The sequence below is a fragment of the Euprymna scolopes genome, chromosome 14 (genome assembly GCF_053919585.1).
Source record: "Euprymna scolopes isolate OS-2025 chromosome 14, ASM5391958v1, whole genome shotgun sequence".
NCBI classification, from domain to species: domain Eukaryota; kingdom Metazoa; phylum Mollusca; class Cephalopoda; order Sepiida; family Sepiolidae; genus Euprymna; species Euprymna scolopes.
Genome location: NC_136495.1, coordinates 123,214,605 through 123,236,349, shown reverse-complemented (window position 1 = coordinate 123,236,349; position 21,745 = coordinate 123,214,605). Strand labels below are relative to the sequence as shown.

General features: G+C 32.1%; 1 protein-coding gene across 1 annotated transcript in view; it reads left to right on the top strand.

Annotated features, from left to right (window-relative positions):
- LOC145292797 (MAM and LDL-receptor class A domain-containing protein 2-like) overlaps nucleotides 1–21,745 on the top strand; it is a 100,886-nt gene that overhangs the window by 74,673 nt on the left and 4,468 nt on the right. The window contains exons 18-22 of the mRNA XM_080138836.1: nucleotides 1,966–2,103; nucleotides 5,866–6,024; nucleotides 8,192–8,380; nucleotides 12,813–13,031; nucleotides 20,380–20,645. Of these exons, the coding sequence (XP_079994962.1) occupies nucleotides 1,966–2,103; nucleotides 5,866–6,024; nucleotides 8,192–8,380; nucleotides 12,813–13,031; nucleotides 20,380–20,645 (971 nt within the window). The remainder of the gene's footprint in view (nucleotides 1–1,965; nucleotides 2,104–5,865; nucleotides 6,025–8,191; nucleotides 8,381–12,812; nucleotides 13,032–20,379; nucleotides 20,646–21,745) is intronic.

Sequence of the window (21,745 nt, the reverse complement as noted above, 5' to 3'; positions counted from 1 at the left end):
TTTTACCAATATGAATATATATATATATATATATATATATATATATATATATATATATATATAGTGTGTGTGTGTAATAAATTTCTACTACATTATACGTATTTATGGAGGTATAATTCAATGGAAACAAAGTATAAAGACAGCCTAAAAGTTAAATATATATGCAGATATACCAGGATATAATAGAGCTGTCGGAACCGGAGAAAAAGTCTCTGATATCCAGAATTTGGTCTATTTTGTTCAGGTAAGTAGAAGAGCACTTCATATAACGCTTCTTACGTACAAAGCACTAGTTTATTTAACTGTTACAGACATAAAAAAAAACACAGACAAAAATACATGTTCAATCAATTTTCACAAATAATTCGGTTAAAAATTAATTATTCTTAGTAAAATCTAACTGTATACAGTGTAACACGGATATGAAAGCTATCGGGACCAGAGAAGAAGTCGCTTATATCCGGGTATCTTATACAAGGGTTACACTGTATATGTATATTAATTTTAGTTATTTATACTTTTGTTTCGATTAGTAATATACTTTATTAGCTATTTCTCTTATTTATTTACTTTTAAAGATAAAAGCGAAAATTATATATATATATATATATATATATATATATATATATATATATATATATATATATATATATAAAGAACACTGTACTGTTAAATCCATTATTATCTCATTAATTGCATCCTGGTCATTCTTTTAATTTCAAACAAGCAAACAGCCTTAAATTTATTAAAATAGTTTATAAAACACTTTGAAAAAGAGTTAAAACATATTTAATTTGAAAAGGAAGCACTAAATAAGTGGATAGTCCTTGATCCGCAGAGTTTCGAAGAAATACTTTCCTTCTCATCAGATGGTAGGATTTAGCAAAATGTGGGATCTTACTTGATAACAAAAAGTGAAGCAGGGGGAATAGGGTGAAGAAAAAGGTTATTTCATGTGAATGGATAGTCAGGTGAAATATAAAGTATCCAATGACGATAAAATCCAAGAAAGTTAGTTAAATTTCCATTCGTACAAGCAAAATCCAACGGAATCGCGTAATTGGAAGATGGTCGAAAATAATCCAAAGGCCGAAATCCATAGAATAATTCACAACATTTATAGTTTCTACAGCTATAATCGAAACTGAAACCAAAACTTATGAAGAATTCCTGGTAAAATTATTTATTAAAAAAAAATAGATGACTTGGGTGGCATCAGCTTTGATCGAAACCGAAACTTGAACTTATAAAGAATTCTTGGTAAAATTATTTATTACAAGAAATGGAAGGTCATAGCAATTGAACGACAGTCACTCGGAAGAAAAAAGATGCAAGCGTTACACACAAAATAACACGCTATCGTATTGCTATGTGGATTAAGAATAATAATGCGGGGATATTTCACCTTTTTCTCTTTCTGTTCAACATGTGAACACGGATTGCTTCTTTTAACGTTGATACAAATATAATACATGGCGATTTCCTCTTTTTGTTTTATATGTCATAGTGGGACATTTTCAATTTTATCGCACTCCTTCGCTGGTCTATATATATATATATATATATATATATATATATATATATATATATATATATATATATATAATTTATTTATACAGACATTAATGGCTACATATGTGCATACATGTTTTTATAATCACCCGTGCTTGGTGATTACAGAAACATGTATGCACATATGTAGCTATTAATGTCTGTATAAATAGATTTAATATACCTGCTCTGTTTACTCATTGAGCACTTTTTGGTAAACACAGTTTGTTTCATTGGGTGTACTTCTAGGAAGGTAAACTCTACTGCCATCATATATATATATATATATATATATATATATATATATATATATATATATATATATATATATATATATATTAGCAGCTATAACCTCGCAGTACGAATATATTATCTTATTTATATAATTTGTATTTTGAACGATTTATTTTGTAGGTGATTGCGATTTCGAGGATGATTCTTGTACATGGCAAAATGTGAATTCTGATGATTTCGATTGGGAATTGCATTCTGGGAAAACTTCAACACCACAGACAGGACCTGAATTCGACCACACACGCGGAAATAAAAACGGTAATTAATTATACGTAAAACCTTCATTATAAATTTAAACTTGTTTATTGTTTTATTATTTCGTGTTTTATATACTTTGCATATTATATTTCTTTTGTTCCTGTTGCAATAAGTCTTCCTGTGTAATTCTTTATCCAAAATGCCAGATAGAACACCGTGTGAAAAACAGATAGTTGAATAATAATTTACTAAGCCAACTGGCATGGTAGATATTAAAATCCATAATGGTGTGGTTGCTAAAAGCAAGCTATACATAGTGTAAGATTCTCGCATATAAGAGGCGTTTAGACGGCTTAATCGTATTATAGAAGATACTATAACGGTAACTACTACGAGTGTCGTTCCAAAAGTTAACTCACCAATTTTTTAACTTAAAATATTGAAGAGCTACGAGGACAGCAGTGGTGCTATTAAAACGAGCGACATGTTGTGATCCAGGTGTTATCTTTCTGCATAGTTACTACCATTCTAAATGCATTTTTGCTAGGAATTCAATCATGCGTCTTTACCTTTGACGAACGTTCATGATAAGGGTTGCTTTCCTATTGTCTCTGAAACAGAAAGATGAAACTTTCAGGTCATGAATGGATAAGCTGAGTCATCAAAACAATGCAATTGCAATCCCGTCTAATCCATTCAGACGGAATTAAAAAAAAGGAATCATTATTATTGAAACGCGCCAGGTACTTAAGGAAGTGTAGTTATTTCTATTTAAGTGAATGAAATATAATTTAAAGTTATAATTTTTGTCTTTTTTTCTTCCAGAATATAGCATCCTCTCTAAAGAATACAATACAATACAATATTTATTATACAATAAATATTTAATATGCTGCTACCCAGATGAATAAAGCATCATTAATAGCGATGAAATTGTTTCGTAGTTGATTCTTTGTATAGCTTTTGTTTTAATATCCACGCTTAATTAAAACAAAATGAAATTTGCACTATGATTTTTACTACCTGTGTTTTATACGTTTGTTCTTCCATTTTCAAATCTTAATAATTACAAATAAATTCAGATTCAACATTATAATGCGTTTTATTATAAACTTTGTAAGCTTATTTTATAGCGATTGAAACACGTACATATAATATTGGTACTGTGACCAGAATCATTGGAGTCTTTGTCTAACTCAACGACATGGTATCTGTTTTTTACATTGTTTGAAACAAAATACATTAGTCATTTTGCAAGTCATTATATGTACATTGAAATGTCCCAGTATCTTCGAAGAGTTTCAAATTTCGCAAGATTTCTAATAAAGTATAGTTATATATGATTTTATTACATAAATAACAATCGTTACATTATATGCAGTGATAGGTGCTTCGTACCGGGCCCTTTTATGATTGGGTTTCATTAAAAATGCTTCGAGAAGGTGTCCGTAGTTTTTTTATTGTAATGTTCTAAGTTTAATGAGAACTACATTATCAACGAAATATTTTATTTGAATTCATTACATTTATTGAAAAACATTCTTAACAAGGAATTTGGTTATAAAATTGATTTCTTATATTTTCAATTCTACGGTGCTTTTCACTGTAGAAATATTGGATCTGTTACCCTTACACACGTATCAGCCTTATCTCTACCTACAAAAATAAGACCCTAATAACCGTCTCAGTAACGAAAAAAAATGTGTCAACCTAGGACGACTGGAAATAATGACGAGAAAAGTGGAGAGTCCATCCAGCATATGGACTTCCAAAATGCTCACCGATTTTAGTGCTGACTGGTGATCTAATAGGAACCGATGTGTCAACATGATTATGCCGTGTGTGTGTGTGTGTGTGTGTGTGTGTGTGTGTGTGTGTGTGTGTGTGTGTGTGTGTGTGTGTGTGCGTGCGTGTAAGGATTGTAAATGTCAACTGAATTACTGGAATAACTTATAAGATGGCCAACATCATAAACTTTGGAATATAGTCTTTTGTCATTCATTCACTATATATATATATATATATATATATATATATATATATATATATATATATATTAATGTGCTTGATAATTTAAAATTCAAATTCAAATTCAAATTAAAAATTAAAAATCTGTTTCATAAGAAGGAACACAACAAAGCCAATAATTTGTACGATCGTTTCGGAAACGATGTTTTTATTGTGATAGACATTAAGTCATGGACAATAATTTTGACATATAGTTTTTTTTAAACAAAGTCTCCTCATCAGCAAAAGTATTGGGTGTTTTATATATATATATATATATATATATATATATATATATATATATATATATATATATAAAAGACGCCATAAATAAACTTAGCATTTTTTTAAGTAAGGCAGATGTATCTTAATTGTTCGCCTTTTGAAAACCGTAATTATCGTCAAAGCATTCATTTGGATGTTGAGTGTAGCTTACAAATGCACGAAATGTTTAATTTTCAAAATGCATTACATTCAAAATGCAAAGTGCATCAAAAATTATTTTGAAAATTAAACATTTCGTGCATTTATAAGCTACACTTAACATCCAAATGAATGCTTTGACGATAATTACGGTTTTCAAAAGGCGAACAATTAAAAGATACATCCGCCTTACTTAAAAAATGTATGTTTATTTATGGTGTCTTTTATATATAAAAAAAACACCTAATACTTTTGCTCATGAGGAAACTTTGTTCCAAAAAACTATATGTCAAAATTATTGTCCATGATTAATGTCTATTACAATAAAAACATCGTTTCCGAAACGATCGTACAAATTATTGACTTTGTCGTGTTCCTTCTTATAAAACAGATTTTTTATTTTTTATTCTAATTTGTAATTTTAAATTATCAATCACATTACTAAATATTAAAGTAGCTCTAGGATATTTGCCTATCGAGCTTATTATATATCTGAATTACAACGAGCACTGTTCTTCTCTTGTATTTTAATTAAATTAATAATTTTACTATCACATTAAAATACACTCTGCTCTTTAGACTACTGTTCTAGCCCCTTTAAATTTATATATATATATATATATATATATATATATATATGTAGTCATCGACATACAGTCCTGTTTCCTTGTATCCCAACCCATCAGTGCCGCTAGACTAGCACCTCTCCCAAGACGAGGATTGAACCTAGAACCATTTCGTTGACAGTCAGTAGTTCTACCGATCGACCCACGGGAGCGGCGCCCGTAAATAATCTCGTCAAATGTCTATTTATACAAACATTCGTCCACCACTTTTACAGTGCTCTAACCGCTTTTTTATAAACAAAGAGCGAGCGTCGCATTTTTCAGCTAATTATGTAGCGGGTGAGAAAGTAGGCCGCCCGACATTGCCCGGTTGTAAAATACGCTTAAATATGATATTTTGATTAGTGAATATTACGTATTTATTATTATCAAAGAATGTCAGGATCAGACGAAATATTTGATTTACATTTTTTTTTAATTTATTAAAACTATAAATAATTCTCATAGCATTTTATGAATTTTTCTTTTTTTTAATTATTTCTTAATTCTACAGCGTGCTTCAATTTAAAAATATTGGATCTTTTACCTTCACACACATACACACCAAAAATAAGACATTAATAACTTACTGGATTTGACATTAGGATAAATAGCCTCTCACCGCATTTGTCGTTATAGTTCAACAAGGAGAAAACACGTGTGTATAACTCACTGGGTCGAATCAAATATAATATCCACATTCTTTACACTTATTGTAAAAATATATCAAATCTGGTTTTAAAAAATGATTTCGTATATGTAAAACTATATTTGCTTTGTTTTTTAGGTCATTACATGTACATAGAAACGTCGGCTCCGACAAAGCCTGGCATGAAAGCCAAATTAGTGAGCACTGTTTTACCAAAGCTTGTCCGAAATGCGTGCCTGCAGTTTTGGTACAATATGTATGGCAATGCAGTCGATAGTTTAAAGGTGACTATGCAAGGTAAGTAATACCTTAAACAGATGAAAGATTTTGTATGTTGTTGTTTTAAAGCTGAGGTCAACAAATACTTGTAATACATTTTCACCGTCACCATAAGTACTCAAACTCAGTTATTTTCATTAATCATTTAAGTATTGCCAAAATATCATTCATCTTTTATATAGCGATAATTACATCTCATTTACTCCCATCCATAATAAACTGATTTTATGAATGCAAGAGTATTGTCAATATTTTAACACCTTAATATCATTTGTAAGATGACTTTTTATAAATCCATAATTTATAAGCTCTAGTTTTCATACAAGTTTCACAATGAAAGTAAGTGTTTTTTTTTTATTCTTTGAAGTCTCTTGGTGTCTGGAGTCTTTCAATCTACGAGACTTTTTTTCATATCGAATCATATGGCCTAATCACGTTAAGCGATGTTCATGCAGGGGATGCCTTTTTTTCTTCCCTGCAACCTCTTTCCCACAGAAGAGACGTTGCGAGCCTGTGTCTGCTTTATCATTATTTTCATGGCAAGAGCTCGTCTGGGCTTCAATCTAAGATTCTCCCTCGCCAAACTTTCACGAAGATCACTCGTCTACTGAAACGACTGTAACTAATTTTCTCCACTCATTATCTAAACCTAAACGTAGATTCCATGAAAAAACTGCTTTCTTATAACTGCACGCCTGTGAAACTCCGTTCCGTTTTCCTGTTTTCCAACTGACTACAATATGGTTATCTTCAAGTCCAACATTAACAAATTCTTGATGAGTTGTCCACTTTAGATATCCAGTTTACCCAATTCCCACTACTGGCAATTACTACGACATTTTCCCATTAACTATTGTACACTGATTAACGCTTATCCTCGAGTGATCTCCGAGCCTTGATATGGTCAGTAATTGATGATTGATCATTTATAAATACCAGGCGCTGTATGTGGACACGTAGCTATGGGTAAATAGCGTCGGCAATCCACAGTTTCTCGCGTGGTAACTATGGTAACCATTTGAATTACAGTTCCAAATAAGATGGACGTAAACCAGGAATGAGTGATGAGGATGATAAAAGCCCTAATGCTGATAGTTGATGATACATTGTGATGGGATGCAATGCGTTTGCAGTATTATTAGATCAATTCCGAACACATTATTATGATTATTGATTTGTTTGTCTCTGATAATGTGTGCTTTAATTATCTTCACAGTTCAATCTTTACATTTGTCCTTAGATTTAAATCTGATTTCTTGTGCATAGATTGGTATTATAAAATACAATATCAACCAACATAATTAATTTTGCTAAATATTTTATCATGTGATTCATCAGCATCATCTCTTAATTCCCTTCTACGATTATTTCTTAATTCATCTAATTTCAACGTGACAGCTTATTCAGATCGAGCTGTGTTATTTTCCTTCATAATTGTCTCAGACTGTTTATTTCATTTGTTTGTTTTTTTTCAGTTTATTTTTAATATATTTTCAAGTTTAATATTTATAGATTTTGTATGTAGAAATGTTACATTTTTCTTTGGTAAATTTTAATTCTCAGTCTGACAATTTATTGAAATCCATCTATATGATTCCATATCGTAAACATGTAGTCAAACATATTCAACAATTATATCTATTTCTGATTCTATATACGATGTATTAACGTTGACGCATCGCTTCCTGCTAGACCACCGACGTTAAGATTCGGTAAGCTTGAAAAGGAACAACTATTTGGAAATAATACGTGTTCTACTTGCTCTCGATTCATTTCGGCATTGTCAACAATTGTCATGTATTCCTTGCTACTGGAATCAACTAGTGCCGACTCAGGGGGAAAAATTGCGCAACCTTTGCTTCATGATTACATAAGTTCCTACCTTTACAAGGGGTAACCATTGTCTCTACAGACAGAACCAAAGTCATGAATATAGTTCGATAAACAACTTATGAACATTAATGGCAACAAATGTCATAACAGTGCAACGTAATGAAGACCACACAGTACATAAGCTGATTCAGAATAACATTTCTTAATGTGTCATAAAATACTAATACTTTTAATATTGCAGAATAATATGCCGGGTTAACGGTCGACTTTTGTTAACATTTTATTTATTCTTGCTATTTTTTTTTTTTTTTTGCAATATTTTAATTTAATTCATTCCTGTTCTTGATTTTAGTCACCGGATACTCGAAAACAGTTCTGTGGCACCTGCAAGGAGACCAAGGAAAAGGGTGGCATTTTGCTAGAGTTCCATTACGAGGGACTGCGACGACTTACACAATTACTTTTGAGGCAAGCAGCGGTGATAAATACACGGGGGACATTGCCATTGATGACATATCCTTCACTGAAAATAAATGTCAAAGTAAGATATCAATTGTAAAATATTTTATTTTTAATATTAATATTTCTTAATTTATTTTTCATCTATTTTGTATGAAAGACCTTTATGAGTTATTATTACACATATAAGGTTATAGAGCATATATATATACAAGGTAATATATATATATGTATATATATACATACATATATGTATATACACCAGTACTTTTTGTTATTCCACCTGCCAAAATATAGAATCAATTCACATGCATAAAGTATGTCTGTCTTTTTTGTTAATATATATATATATACATAAATACATATAGTGTTAATTATATATATTGTGTTATTCATAAAGATGTGTGTATATATATATATATATATATATATATAGTGTGTTAATTATTTATATATAGTGTTCTGTATAGTGTTATATATAGTATTATATACATAGTGTAATATATATAGTGTTATATATAGTGTTAAATATGGAGTTATATATATATATATATATATATATATATATGTATATATGTAATGTTATACAGGGTGACCCCCCCCAAAAAAGCTAAATAGACGCCATCTAGAACATATGCTGTAGAACGGAGAAAAAAGGCCAAATACCCTAGTGTCTTGGCGTGATGGTTTGAATATAATAAACTAGTTATGACCAAAGTTTCATTTCTTTCGGAGAAAACAATAAGAAACGGAGTCTAATTAGAGTTGAGGCCCGTTTTATTTTGGTCAGTAGTGTATATATACATACATATATATATATATATATATATATATAGTGTTATATATGTAGTGTTATATATGTAGTGTTATATATAGTGTTATATATATAGTGTTATATATACATATATAGTGTTAATTAAAGGCGGGCATCTAAATTTTCATTAGAGGTAATTCGCGTAGGAGAATTGACAGGTGTCAAATTTCTAAAAATCGAAATTTAAAACAGTTACATATTGTAATGCAATGTAACCCTTAAAATAATAAACTTCTACAACTACGAGGGTAATATTTCACGCCGCCATATGTACATATATGTATATATGTGTACATATATGTACATATGTGTACATATATGTACATATGTGTACATATATGTACACATATGTACATATATGTACGTATGTACATATATGTACGTATGTTTATCTTGTACATATATGTACATATGTGTACATATATGTACATATATGTACATATATGTACACATATGTACGTATGTACATATATGTACGTATGTACATATATGTACATATGTACATATATGTACATATATGTACATATATGTACACATATGTACATATATGTACAAGATAAACTTAACACTATTAGTAAGTGTGCTCTTAGAACAATTTGCAGAAAGTCAATTGGGATTGCAAAAAATGTGCTTTGAACAGAAAAAGCATATTTCTTTTCTAAAAAAAAGAAGCCAGCGAAAAAGAAAAGAGTATGAAATTAGTGAACATAGACTCTTTTATTTGATGTGATGTTTTGAATATAATAAACTAGTTATGACCACAGTTTCATTTCATTCGGACAAAACACTTAGAAACGGGGCCTAATTAGAGTTGGGGCCCGTTTTATTTTGGTCAGTGATAGTGTTTATTAAAGGCGGGCATCTAAATTTCCATTAGAATTAATTCGCGTAGGAGAATTGACAGGTGTAAAATTTCTAAAAATCTAAATTTAAAACAGTTACACAATGTAATGTAATGTAACCACCCTCAAAATAATAGACTTCTACAACTACGTGGGTAATATTTCACGCCGCCATATGTACATATATGTATATATGTACATATATGTACAAGATAAAATTAAAACTATTAGTAATTGTGCTCTTAGAACAGTTTGCAGAAAGTCAATTGGGATTGCGAAAAATGTGCTTTGAACAGAAAAAGCGTATTTCTTTTCTAAACAAAAGAAGCCAGCGAAAAAGAAAAGAGTATGAAATTAGTGAACATTATTTGAAAATTGATTACAAGTCCTTACCAGTTGCTTCCGATTATATGACAAAAAACATCCTATATATAATTATAATAAATTTCTATATCTATGTTTGGCATGTCGCTTATACCAATTTTCTGACAGATCATGCAAATTAGTCGTGACCAGAAAAGACATATTGAAATATCAAAATAACAAAAAATATCATGATTATTGATGAGCTTTAGCCATAAATATGTATTGATATATTCGTACAGACGACATTAATAAGACATTAATGACAGATATCTGAGTACAGATGGTATTTATATGACAATAATGGCATATATATGAGTACAGATGTGATTAATATGATATTAATAACAGATATATTTGTACAGATGATATAACTATGACATTAATGACAGATATATACGTACAGATGACAATAATACGATATTAATTACAAATATATAAGTGCATATGGTATATACTTGCACAGTTGGCATTAATATGATATTAATGACATATATATTTTCACAGGTGATATTAAAATTATATTAATGGCATATATTTTTGTACAAATGATATTAAAATGATATTAATAACATATATGGTTGTACAAATGATACTAAAATGAGATTAATGACATATATATTTGTACAGATGATACTAAAATGATATTAATGACATATATATACATGCGATATTAATATGACATGATTGCCAGATATATAATGTCAGATGACATTAATATGAAATTAATTACAGATATATACGTACACAATGATATTAGTATAACATTAATGACACATATATAAATACGGATGACATTAATTTGACATTAATTGGAGATATATAAGAACAGATGAAATTAATATGATATGAGTGAAAGGTATATCAGTACAGATGACATTAATATGACACTAATGACAGATATAAATGTGCAGATATATAAACGACATTAATATGATAGTGATAGATATAGCAGTACGGATGACAGTAATTTGGCATTAATGTACAGATGACATTAATATAATATTAAAGACAGATTTATTTGTACAGATGATATTAATATGATAGGAATGACAGATATATTCGTACATACGACATTCAACTGATATTAATGACAGATATATAAGTACAGATGACATTAATATAACATAAATGACAGATATATAAGAACAGATTACATTTGTACGACATTTATAAATATATATTAAGCTGAAAAAGTTTGAAAGAAGGATTTTCAGGTAGGGTGTTATTTGTTATGACAAACGGTGGTTCAGAAGGTGTTTTGTACTTGTTAAAAGAAAGAAGTGTACTCTTAATAGTATTAAAATTAACAATCTATTTACAGCTCAGTTCCTGAAGATCGTTTTCCAGGGATTCTGTCGCTGCTTTGGCTATGCGCACAATCGTATTGATCCTCTCATGTGTATTATAGAACATGGCAAATATAATTATCTCAAACAGTTTTCTCAGCGATGACATTTATGAATACCAGGAATAATAAAGGTCCAAGGATCGAACACCCGGGTACTTTTTCATTAACATCATGTTTTGACTTACAGTCATCGAGAACATCCGGGTTTTTTTTCTTGTTCGATTATGATTGTGTTGAGTTGTCTAGAAATACGATTTAATTTTCGTGAGGAACTCTTCATGCCAGATCTTAATGGTTGGTTGGTTGGTGGGTTGGTTGGTTGGTTGGTTGTTTCACGGCATATCAACCTTTTTCAGGTTATTTAATGCCGAATCTAGTGATTTTGAAGAACAATTTTTTTAATAGAGTATATTTGTTTGTTTTTTAATCGGTTTCTATTTAACCCATAGTTGGGACCCTAACATATACTACCATTCCGGGTCAGAGTGGACCTGGGAGCAATGGTAATTAAAGGGTGGCTCCACACTCCACAAAGCCCGCAAGCTGGGGCCTCACCACTGGATATAGTTTAAGGTCATATCCAGGGCGCCAGATCTTAATGATTTTGGTTATATCAAGGATTAAAGTTCTATCTTCTCTTGCCTCATCCAATGCATGGTAGTTGCATTCACCGATGACAGTTAAAATAGTTGAAGTAGAATGGCCTTACCTAAATCTATATTGTGGGTCAGAAAGAAGCTTAGTATTCACACGATGGTAGACTAGTGATTGATTTATTAAAGACTTCTTGTTATTTCCTAACGTTTCGACTAACGTAACCTCCTTCTTCGGGTTTCTTTTTTTTCGATGTTGGAAATTTATAAGGAATTTTAAACGGAACACTTTATTTCGTTCACGGAATTGAGTGTTTCCGTTCCGTCAGTAATTTTGATTTTATTTTTATCATTATGATCTGTCATGAGGATTGGACCTTCAATCTCTAAAGACTGTCACTAAGAACTGATTGTCACTCAACGCATTTATCCCCTGCGTCACAGATTCAAATTCCATCATGAAACAAAATCCTACAGTAGGAAGCATGTTTTTTTCGTGTGGTAGATCTGTATAAGAATTCACTGGTGTACTATTTTTTCCATCTTTTCAGTCTCACCAAGCAATGCCCACGTCACGACGACAGTGGCGCCCCAAATAACAACTGAGATTATGACAACGCCGGCCTCTTTGACTGGAAACTTCACTTGTAATTTCGATACAGATTTATGCGGTTGGATACAAGACAACCAGGACAATACCGACTGGTTTCGGAAAAGCGGACCCACTACGACACGCGATACCGGTCCGCCTGGTGATCATACAACAGGAAGTAAGTTGTTTTAAACTTCCTTTTTATCATTATTGTTTATTATTGTTTATTATTGTTTATTATTGTTATTATTATTATTATTATTATTATTATTATTATTATTATTATTATTATTATTATTGGTTCATAAGGAGATTTCACACAAAGATCTCTTCTTGAAAACAGCCTGATATATTCCCTGGAAGCAGATTGATAACAAGTCTCCCCAGATTCTCAGTACTCTCCACCTTTTTCGATAACATCTGAAAATAAATTTGCATTATGACAACAGCTGCTTTCCATTGATTTCTTGTTGGCAGCGGCTGTTGGTCTCCACATGAATTTCAGTGGCAATAAGCCTCTCCAATGTCTCCGTCCCCTTCATACTTATCCAGCGGAGGTCTGCTCTCTCCTCGGGTTTTCCTTCCTCCTTGACTATACTTGGCTATTCGGTCTGATTCTTTTTGGGGGGGGCAATGATGTGGTAATGGGGATGAAGTGGGGTAAGAGAACTTATAGATATGCAGCTTCAATGTTCTTGGTTCCATGTAACGATTCATGTTTTGCCTCTGCAGCAGTTTGTCTGGCCTGTGATTGTTGCTCCTGTGTGTTAGTCTCCACATTCAAGGGTTTCCTTAATATTTCTGTTGTTTTCATGATTGTTGTTCGTTGTATTTTCTCAGTCATTCCTCTGATTTCAATTTCATGTCTTATTTATTATTATTATTATTATTATTATTATTATTATTATTATTTATTTATTTATTTATTTATTTATTTATTATTTACTCACTAAAAGTAGTCACGCAGGTCATCAAAGATTTCTCTTGGAGAACAACTTTTGGTGTTCTCTTGAGTCTGAGTGACAACAAATCTCCCCAGATATCTAACCTCCAACTCTTTGATAACCTTTACAGAAGAAGTTGCGTAATGGCAACAGCCTCTTACTATTGATTTCTCGTTAGTAGCCACCATTAGTCTTCACTGGAATTCGGATGCAATAAGCCTCGCCAAGGTCCCAGTCCTTTTTTGCGCTCATCCATTAAATGTCTGGTTAGTGCTTTCTCTATACGGCCATTCCATCCTCTTTGTGTAGCATAACAGGTACATGACGGGGGACGCATAACGCAGTGAACATTTATAATAGAATGGAGATGTAAAGAGAGACATGAAGAAATGTGTAATGGACAGTTCTTTTTAAACACAGAGAGGAGATACATTATTAATGAGGGGGATACAGTCAATACTTTGGAATTGGTTTCATGTAACGTTCATTATACAAACGATGAAGACAAAAACACATTACCTTGCGGTTGATGACAAACGAAGACAAAGGCTTACATAACAATTACGAAGACTTTCATTTTCCAGCTGATGATGAGAATCCGATGCCGTGTTAGATTTCAAAATTTTGTCTTCTCTTTCCCCATTCGCTTTCACATATGTGCAGTTATCATTTTCACTTACTGTCCTCTTCTCCATTTGCTTGGGTAGTATCGTACCTTCCGTTGCTTACATACAGAATTCCATTCGTATAAGCTGGCTGAATATTCTGGTTGTATTATTATTATTATTATTATCATTATTATTATTATTATTATTATTATTATTATTTCCTCACTATGGTGTAGTCAGACAAGCCATCATCAAATATTGCTTTTTGAGAACAACTTGCTGTGTTCACTGAAGTTTGAATGACAACAAGTCTCCCCAGACTTTCACTCCTCTTCATCTCTTCGATAATTTTTGCAAAAGAGTTTGCGTTATTGCAACAGCCGCTTACAATTGATTTCTTGTTGACGGTGACCATTGGGTGCCAGTTAGTTTCTTCAACTTTGCACTCGATCAGCGAAGGTGTTTCCGTCCTCCTTAATCCTCATTAATTGGTGTGGTGCCCGTTGTTGGTGACATTCACGCACAAAAAAAAGGAGGCGGTTTCAGTTTTCATGATTCCATGTGATGTTCCTTTATGCTTTGCATCTGTAGCCGTTTCTGTGTCCAGTTTGTGTGTAGTTTATGTGTAGTAGTATTAGTCTCCACATTCAAGAGTTTTACTTAATATTTCTGTAATTTTCATCATTTAAATTCGTTTTACATTTTCAGCCATCCCTCTGATTCCAATATCTCCCATTCCTATTTCAATAGTCGTAGGCATTGTTCCTAGCTCGTCTTCTTCTTCTTCTTCTTCTTCTTCTTCTTCTACTACTACTACCACTACTACTATTATTATTATTATTATTATTATTATTATTATTATTATTATTATTATATTTTACTCCCTGGAAAATCTTACGTAAGTCATTATCAATGATTGCTCACTCGTAAAAGCAGTTTCCTCGAATTTCTAGTATTTTCCGCTTTCATCGATTTTAGTTACATATCACGTTGCATTATCGCAATAACCGTTTACAATGGATTTTTTTCTCGATGATCGTTGCTTCAGAATCTTAGTGACAATAAATTCTCCCTGTGATTTCCATACGTTTTCAGTAATTTCAGTGAAATGTTGCTCTTTTTCTCTTACTCTCCGCACTCGCTTTTAATATCCTCACAGACTCATCATGACCATTTTGCTTTGTACCAACAAATCATTGCGCAACCAGTTTTTATGAAACGTGAAAGGAGAAAATAGATAATGAGACTTTAATATTCCTATGTACTTACTTTTTTTCAAGAGAAACCGGCTCATCCTGATCGGGGTAAATGTTAGGGATCCCCTTATAAATTTACCTTATAAGTTTTTTTTTTATTATTTTGAATGTGTCTTAACACATATATATATATATATATATGTGTGTGCGTGTGTGTGTGTGTGTGTGTGTGTGTGTGTGTGTGTGTGTGTGTGTGTGTGTGTGTGTGTGTGTGTGGGTGTGTGTGTAAAATCTCTTATTTTTTTAACTCAAAGAGTTGAACAGATACGAAGACGGAAGTGGTACCATTAAAACTAGAGACTTTTTGTGCCCAAGAATTTATTTTTCTACATAGTGACCACAATTCTCAATGTCGGTTTGCCAGGAATTCAATGACGCATGTCTGTCTCTGACGCACGTCCATGACAGGCGTTGTTTTCTTAGAGTCTCACATTGTCAATATCTGCAACAGAGAGATGAAACTTTCAGGTCATGTATGCATCATTTCAGTAATTATCACGATAAAATTTACAATCCCTTCTGATCAATTCAAACGGAATAAAAAATAGGAGGCATTACTTTTGGAACGCCTCTCGTATATATTTCGTTTTGTTTATTTATTGTTGTTTATCTTAACACATATAATTGCATGGTACTATCTTTCTAGGTGGTTTACTTTCAATTTTCTAAGACCTTTTTGATTTTTCTTTTTGATTATTCGGTTTATTGCTTCTCAAACCTGTTGGGTTGATATAAGACAGATCTGCTTCAGATGCGTTTTGTTGAACTCATGAATCTATACAGAATTTCGAACGGAGCCCTTTACTAAACTAACTACATGAGTACTTTGTTCTCGTTATTTCAGTCATTATCTGGTAGGAGTTTTCAGTAATTCATAATTCCATTCTTAGTATCGCCTAAACTGAGGATTAAACCTTCAACTCCTAGAAGATTATCAATTAGAACTAATTATAACTTAGCAAGTACACCCGTTACACCACGGATTTATTAAGACTTTTTACCGGCCAACGAAAACAAATCTATCCAAGTGATGAAATAAAGAGCTTTATTTATTTATTTTCTTTTACAAAGGTGTTACCACTTATCAAGGACCAGAGGCCACTCGAAGATAACGATCAATTAGTGTACAGTGGTCAATGGGACAATGACGTAATAATCGTTAGTAGTGGAAATTTGGTAAATTGGATTACATAAAGGGAACGGCTCATCAAGAACTTGGTTATGTTCTTAATTTCATACAGATTCTCGTTCAATATAAAGACAATAAAACGCAGCTGAAGAAGATCGGAGGTTACATTGACATAAACGCTGTGAGATTAACATCCAAGATCAGAGCAGTAGTCCGAATAATCTACCTGATACGACTTCCAATTCTCATCACAAAATTTTCCAAACATTAAAAGATGCTCCTTGACACTTGTCATCAATTTCATTATCCCTACACTTGCAATCACTCATTTGATTTCAATGTATCCAATTTTCTTCTTTTTCAGAACTATTTTTAGTGCTCCTAACATTATTGGTATTAAAATGTATTATCTCAAAGAGTTTTATCCTTCTTGTTGATTATTATTCTATCCAGTTTTCTTGCTTGGATAAGTTTGAACGTTGTATTACTATGTAATGCGATTTTTCATAACTTTCTCCGCATTGTGTATGTATAATTTGTTTGTAGTTCAAAAGCCTGTCGTTTGCAACCTTTCAAGCGGGCGATATCTCTAATCTAATTACTTCTTTTTTATACGATTTATAGATAACTTTCTGCAATCAGTTATTATTAGTTTACAGTTTCATATCTTTTTCTATAGAATCTACATTTAGTCTTTGACTGGGATTGTCTACCTTATTTTTTATGTAGTTGGCTTTGATTGCGTTTTCTTAACTGTTATTATTAATTCTGTTTTCCTGTTCAAGTGTCTTTTTCGTATAAATATTTGTGTTGTTTTTTTTTGTACAAGTTCTTTGTCTTATAAATAAACAATATTACTGTTTCCCTTCATATTTTTCTTATGTTGGTTTTTATATTTCCGGTTTCTTTACATTCTTTGAGGGTCGTTTTTTGTTTGTTTACTAGAAGCGTTCTAAAAGTAATGCCTTTCCGATTCATACGCGACTGCAAATTGAATTCCGATGATGAATGAACTTTCATGACTTGAAAGTATCGTCTCTGTGTTACAGATATTGGTGAACGTGTAACTCTAAACTATCTGTGTATTTTCAAGAGGAAAATAGAAGAATAAAAGAGAATATATGACATGAACAAAGCAAGTACTACAAAATTAATTAAATATGATAATACATAATGTAATACAAATAAAATAATAATATAACAAATAATAGAAAAATAGGAGAAAGTGTCAATACTTACACCATCTTCAAATGTCTTCGGTCTTTCTATACAAGTTTGTCAGAAAGTTAACCTGTCATGAGAATGCTATCCACTACAAATAAACCCTGATCAGATCTTCAAAATGTCATAATGCACGAACCCCCCCCATAAAACCTTTGCTAATAGAAGGAATAGAGTATATACTCCTAACGTAACAGCAGTAGTTGTATAATCCATCAGACAAAATGAATTCATGCCTTACATTTAATCAAGATTAAGAAAAACTACAAGAATTATAAACTATTAGATACTTAAGTTGTTGATTGAGCAGAAAAAAAAGGTTAATATTACTAACCTAAGAATCTTCAACAAAGGCACAAATATCTTTGTATCTCATAAGGAAGTTAAGTGTTAGCGTCAGGGCAAGAGTTTCTTTATTTATAAGAACTTACCGAACTAAAATAAAATAATATATACTCAGGTTTTTTTCACTAGTAAAATTCTGGACAAAGAAAGAACCTGAAAATTGGATAAAGAAAACGAACAAAATTATTTTAAAAAAATGCATTTAATATTGCGCGAAAAATGCCATTAAAGCACAAGTACAATACGATGGTCGTCCAAAAAGTAAAGCCTCTTATTATTTCACTCAGAAAATTAAAGAGCTACGAAGACGGAAATGGTACAATTAAAACAAGCGCTGTTTTGTGCTTCAGAGTGTATTTTTCTACATAGTAACCGCAATTCTCAATGCACGTTTGGCAACAGTGAACGATGACTGTGCTTGGGCATCCGGTACGCGCTTTGGCATACTAGGCTCGTTCAGAGTAAAGCTCTCTAATTCATTTTCTTTTTTTTCTCTTTCTCTGTTATCACCACTATCCATGTAATGATGCATTAGTGTTTATCGCCACAACAAACATGGATGTGCTTAAACTATTAGCACCAACGTAATCTCCCTGGAAATCCAAATCAAACTGTCTATGCCATTGCTGAGAAGGTTTTTTCTAATGGCTGGAGGATGGTCCTATGTAGAGGCTTACTTGCCTAATATTTGCCTTTTCACCCTGTAAGAAGGGGTTAGTTTATAGCTACTCGCCTGAGAAGTCTCTATCATTGAATGCCAATTGGGCTGTTCATGCATTTTGCCAGGCCTGTTTGCTCTTCTTCTATGGCGCTGGTTTATCATATCCCACTTTCCTGACCCCGTGTCACATCTTAACTGTCATGGGAGGAAGATAAATGTCAACACTAACAAAAACAATTCGAATCTCTTTAGAAAGTATATAGGAATGGGATTCGGTATAAACAAATATGGACAAAAGTAGAAACGCGGTTGGTGATTAGAAAACATTTGCTTCGCTATAAACTCCTCCGTAAAGAGGCGGTCAGTATGATGTGTACGTACGTGGGACGATACAAAAACTAATTGGCTCAATTAACAATTTAATCAACTAATTAAAGACACTGTAATATGTAGATTTAACTTTCCAAATTAAACGAGGGGCTTTCCAAAAGTCGTGCCTGCTATTTTCTTTCGCCCGAATGAATCAGAAGGGAATGCAAATTGCAATGTTATAATGACTAAAGTTATGCATTCATGATCCGAAAGGTACATTTCTCAGTTTGAGATAGTGACGTGGTGAGACTCTAAGACAGCAACCCCTGTCATAGACGTGCGTCGGAAACAGAGATGGTATTTATTTGCTCCCCCACTGAGCAAATTAGGCACAAGGCCGTTTTTAATGTGAGGTAAAAACCAGCTCCCCTAAAAGTAGGCAAAAAGGGGCACTCTGGTTACCAAAAATAATAATTGTCCCAGTATAGAGGGTTTCCCCTCCATTGACTGGTACAAATTATCTTAAGTGCAGTATCTGCCGGAACAGATGGTATTTATTTGCTCCCCCACCGAGCAAATTAGGCACAAGGCCGATTTTTAATGTGAGGAGTGAAGGGAGGGGGAAGGGAAAAAGGGGACCAGCTCCCGAGAGGTGGGAAATGGGAGCTGGTTAAAGGTCAGGCATGTGGGGTTGCCCCCACATCTGGTCTTTGCTAGTCATAGCCTGTAGTATCTGCCGGAACAGATACTACACTTTGATCTTGGCCCGAAGGCCACGGAGGTGCGTCGGAAACAGAGATACGTCACTGAATTCCTGGCAAAAGTGCATTGGGAATGGTGGGGACTATGCAGAAAAATAAACCTTGGAGTACAAAAGGTCTCTCGTTCTTTTGGTAGTACTCCTGTCTTCGTAGCTTTCCAATTTTTTTATTTAAAAAATAGGAGGCTTTACTTTTAGAACGACCCTCGTATATCAAAATTTATGCTTGTATAAAAACCTATCCAACATTATTTATTTACTTACGTTTTTTTTTTAACCTGTACTTGTAGAGGGCCATTACATTTACTTGGAGACGACGCGTCAAAGCAAAGGTTCTGTGGCCAACTTGATCAGCCCTGTGTACCAGCCAGATAAAACTAGGGTGAACTGTGTTTCGTTTTGGTATTATATGTATGGCGCACACGTCAACAAACTTAATGTTTATATCCAATATGGACTGACTCTTCCGAATGCACCGACGTGGTCCGAAGAGGGAAATAAGGGACAAAGATGGATCCTTGGAAAATTCTCCTTCACTTCCGATGCTCTATTTAACGTAAGTTGTTATATATATATATATATATATATATATATATATATATATATATATATATATATATATATATATATATATATATGAAGTTGATTTTTTTCTTTTTCTGCTATTGATATTAAAAGCCTAGTTTTACTATTTAAGATTAATAAAATGAATTTTTTAATGTATATATACGGGTGTATTACATAAAATAGTTCACAGTGTTCCAGGGTGTAAAACAGAATAACATAAACGCACGACTACAAATTAAGAAATTAAAAAATAATAATATATAAAATAATGTATAAAAATTAAAATATAATTAGTGTCGCTTTTCTACATGGGGTGGCTGTTGGGTGTTCTTTCTTAGTTAGCAATTTAGACAAATATTAAATTGTTTGTTTTTCTTTTTAATTTATAATTAACAAAATATTCATTATTTATATGTAATAAAAATCTCATTAAATCTTATTAGCGCATAGAGGAGGAAATTTTTTTGTTTGTTTTTGGTTTTGTTAGTTTTTATATTTTACAGAAAGTTGTAAAATACGCATAAATATAAATATAAAAATTTCGTATTATTATACAACAAATCGTCAATTGATTACTATATTGTAAATAATATATAATAATGTCAAAAGTTAATTTTAAAAAAAGCATTACTTGTGTGCCACCAATAAGAATCGAAATCAATTTTTAGCACTCAGGTCTTTGTATTTTTAGCGCTACAGTGTCGTTACTTTCTTAACTATCGATAGAAGGATAACAGTTATAAGAATTCAACGACTTTAACTATGAATGTAATTTTTATGCACGTGCTCATTTAAAAGCTTCATTCGATTTACTCCTGCTTTTTTTTGCATTTATTGTTGTTGTTGTTGTTGTTGTTGAATTTTGTTCCGTTAGCAGCCATTTTTATAAGCTAAAAAGCAAATCGAAATCGGGGCACATGTCCAAATTCCCTATATATCAAGTTTCAAGTCTGTAAACCAAATATTCCGAGAGGATTTTGGTAGAGACGTTTTACGTACACATACGTTATTTATGCACACACTTATACAAGCACACACACACACACACACACACACACACATATATATATATATGTATATATATATATA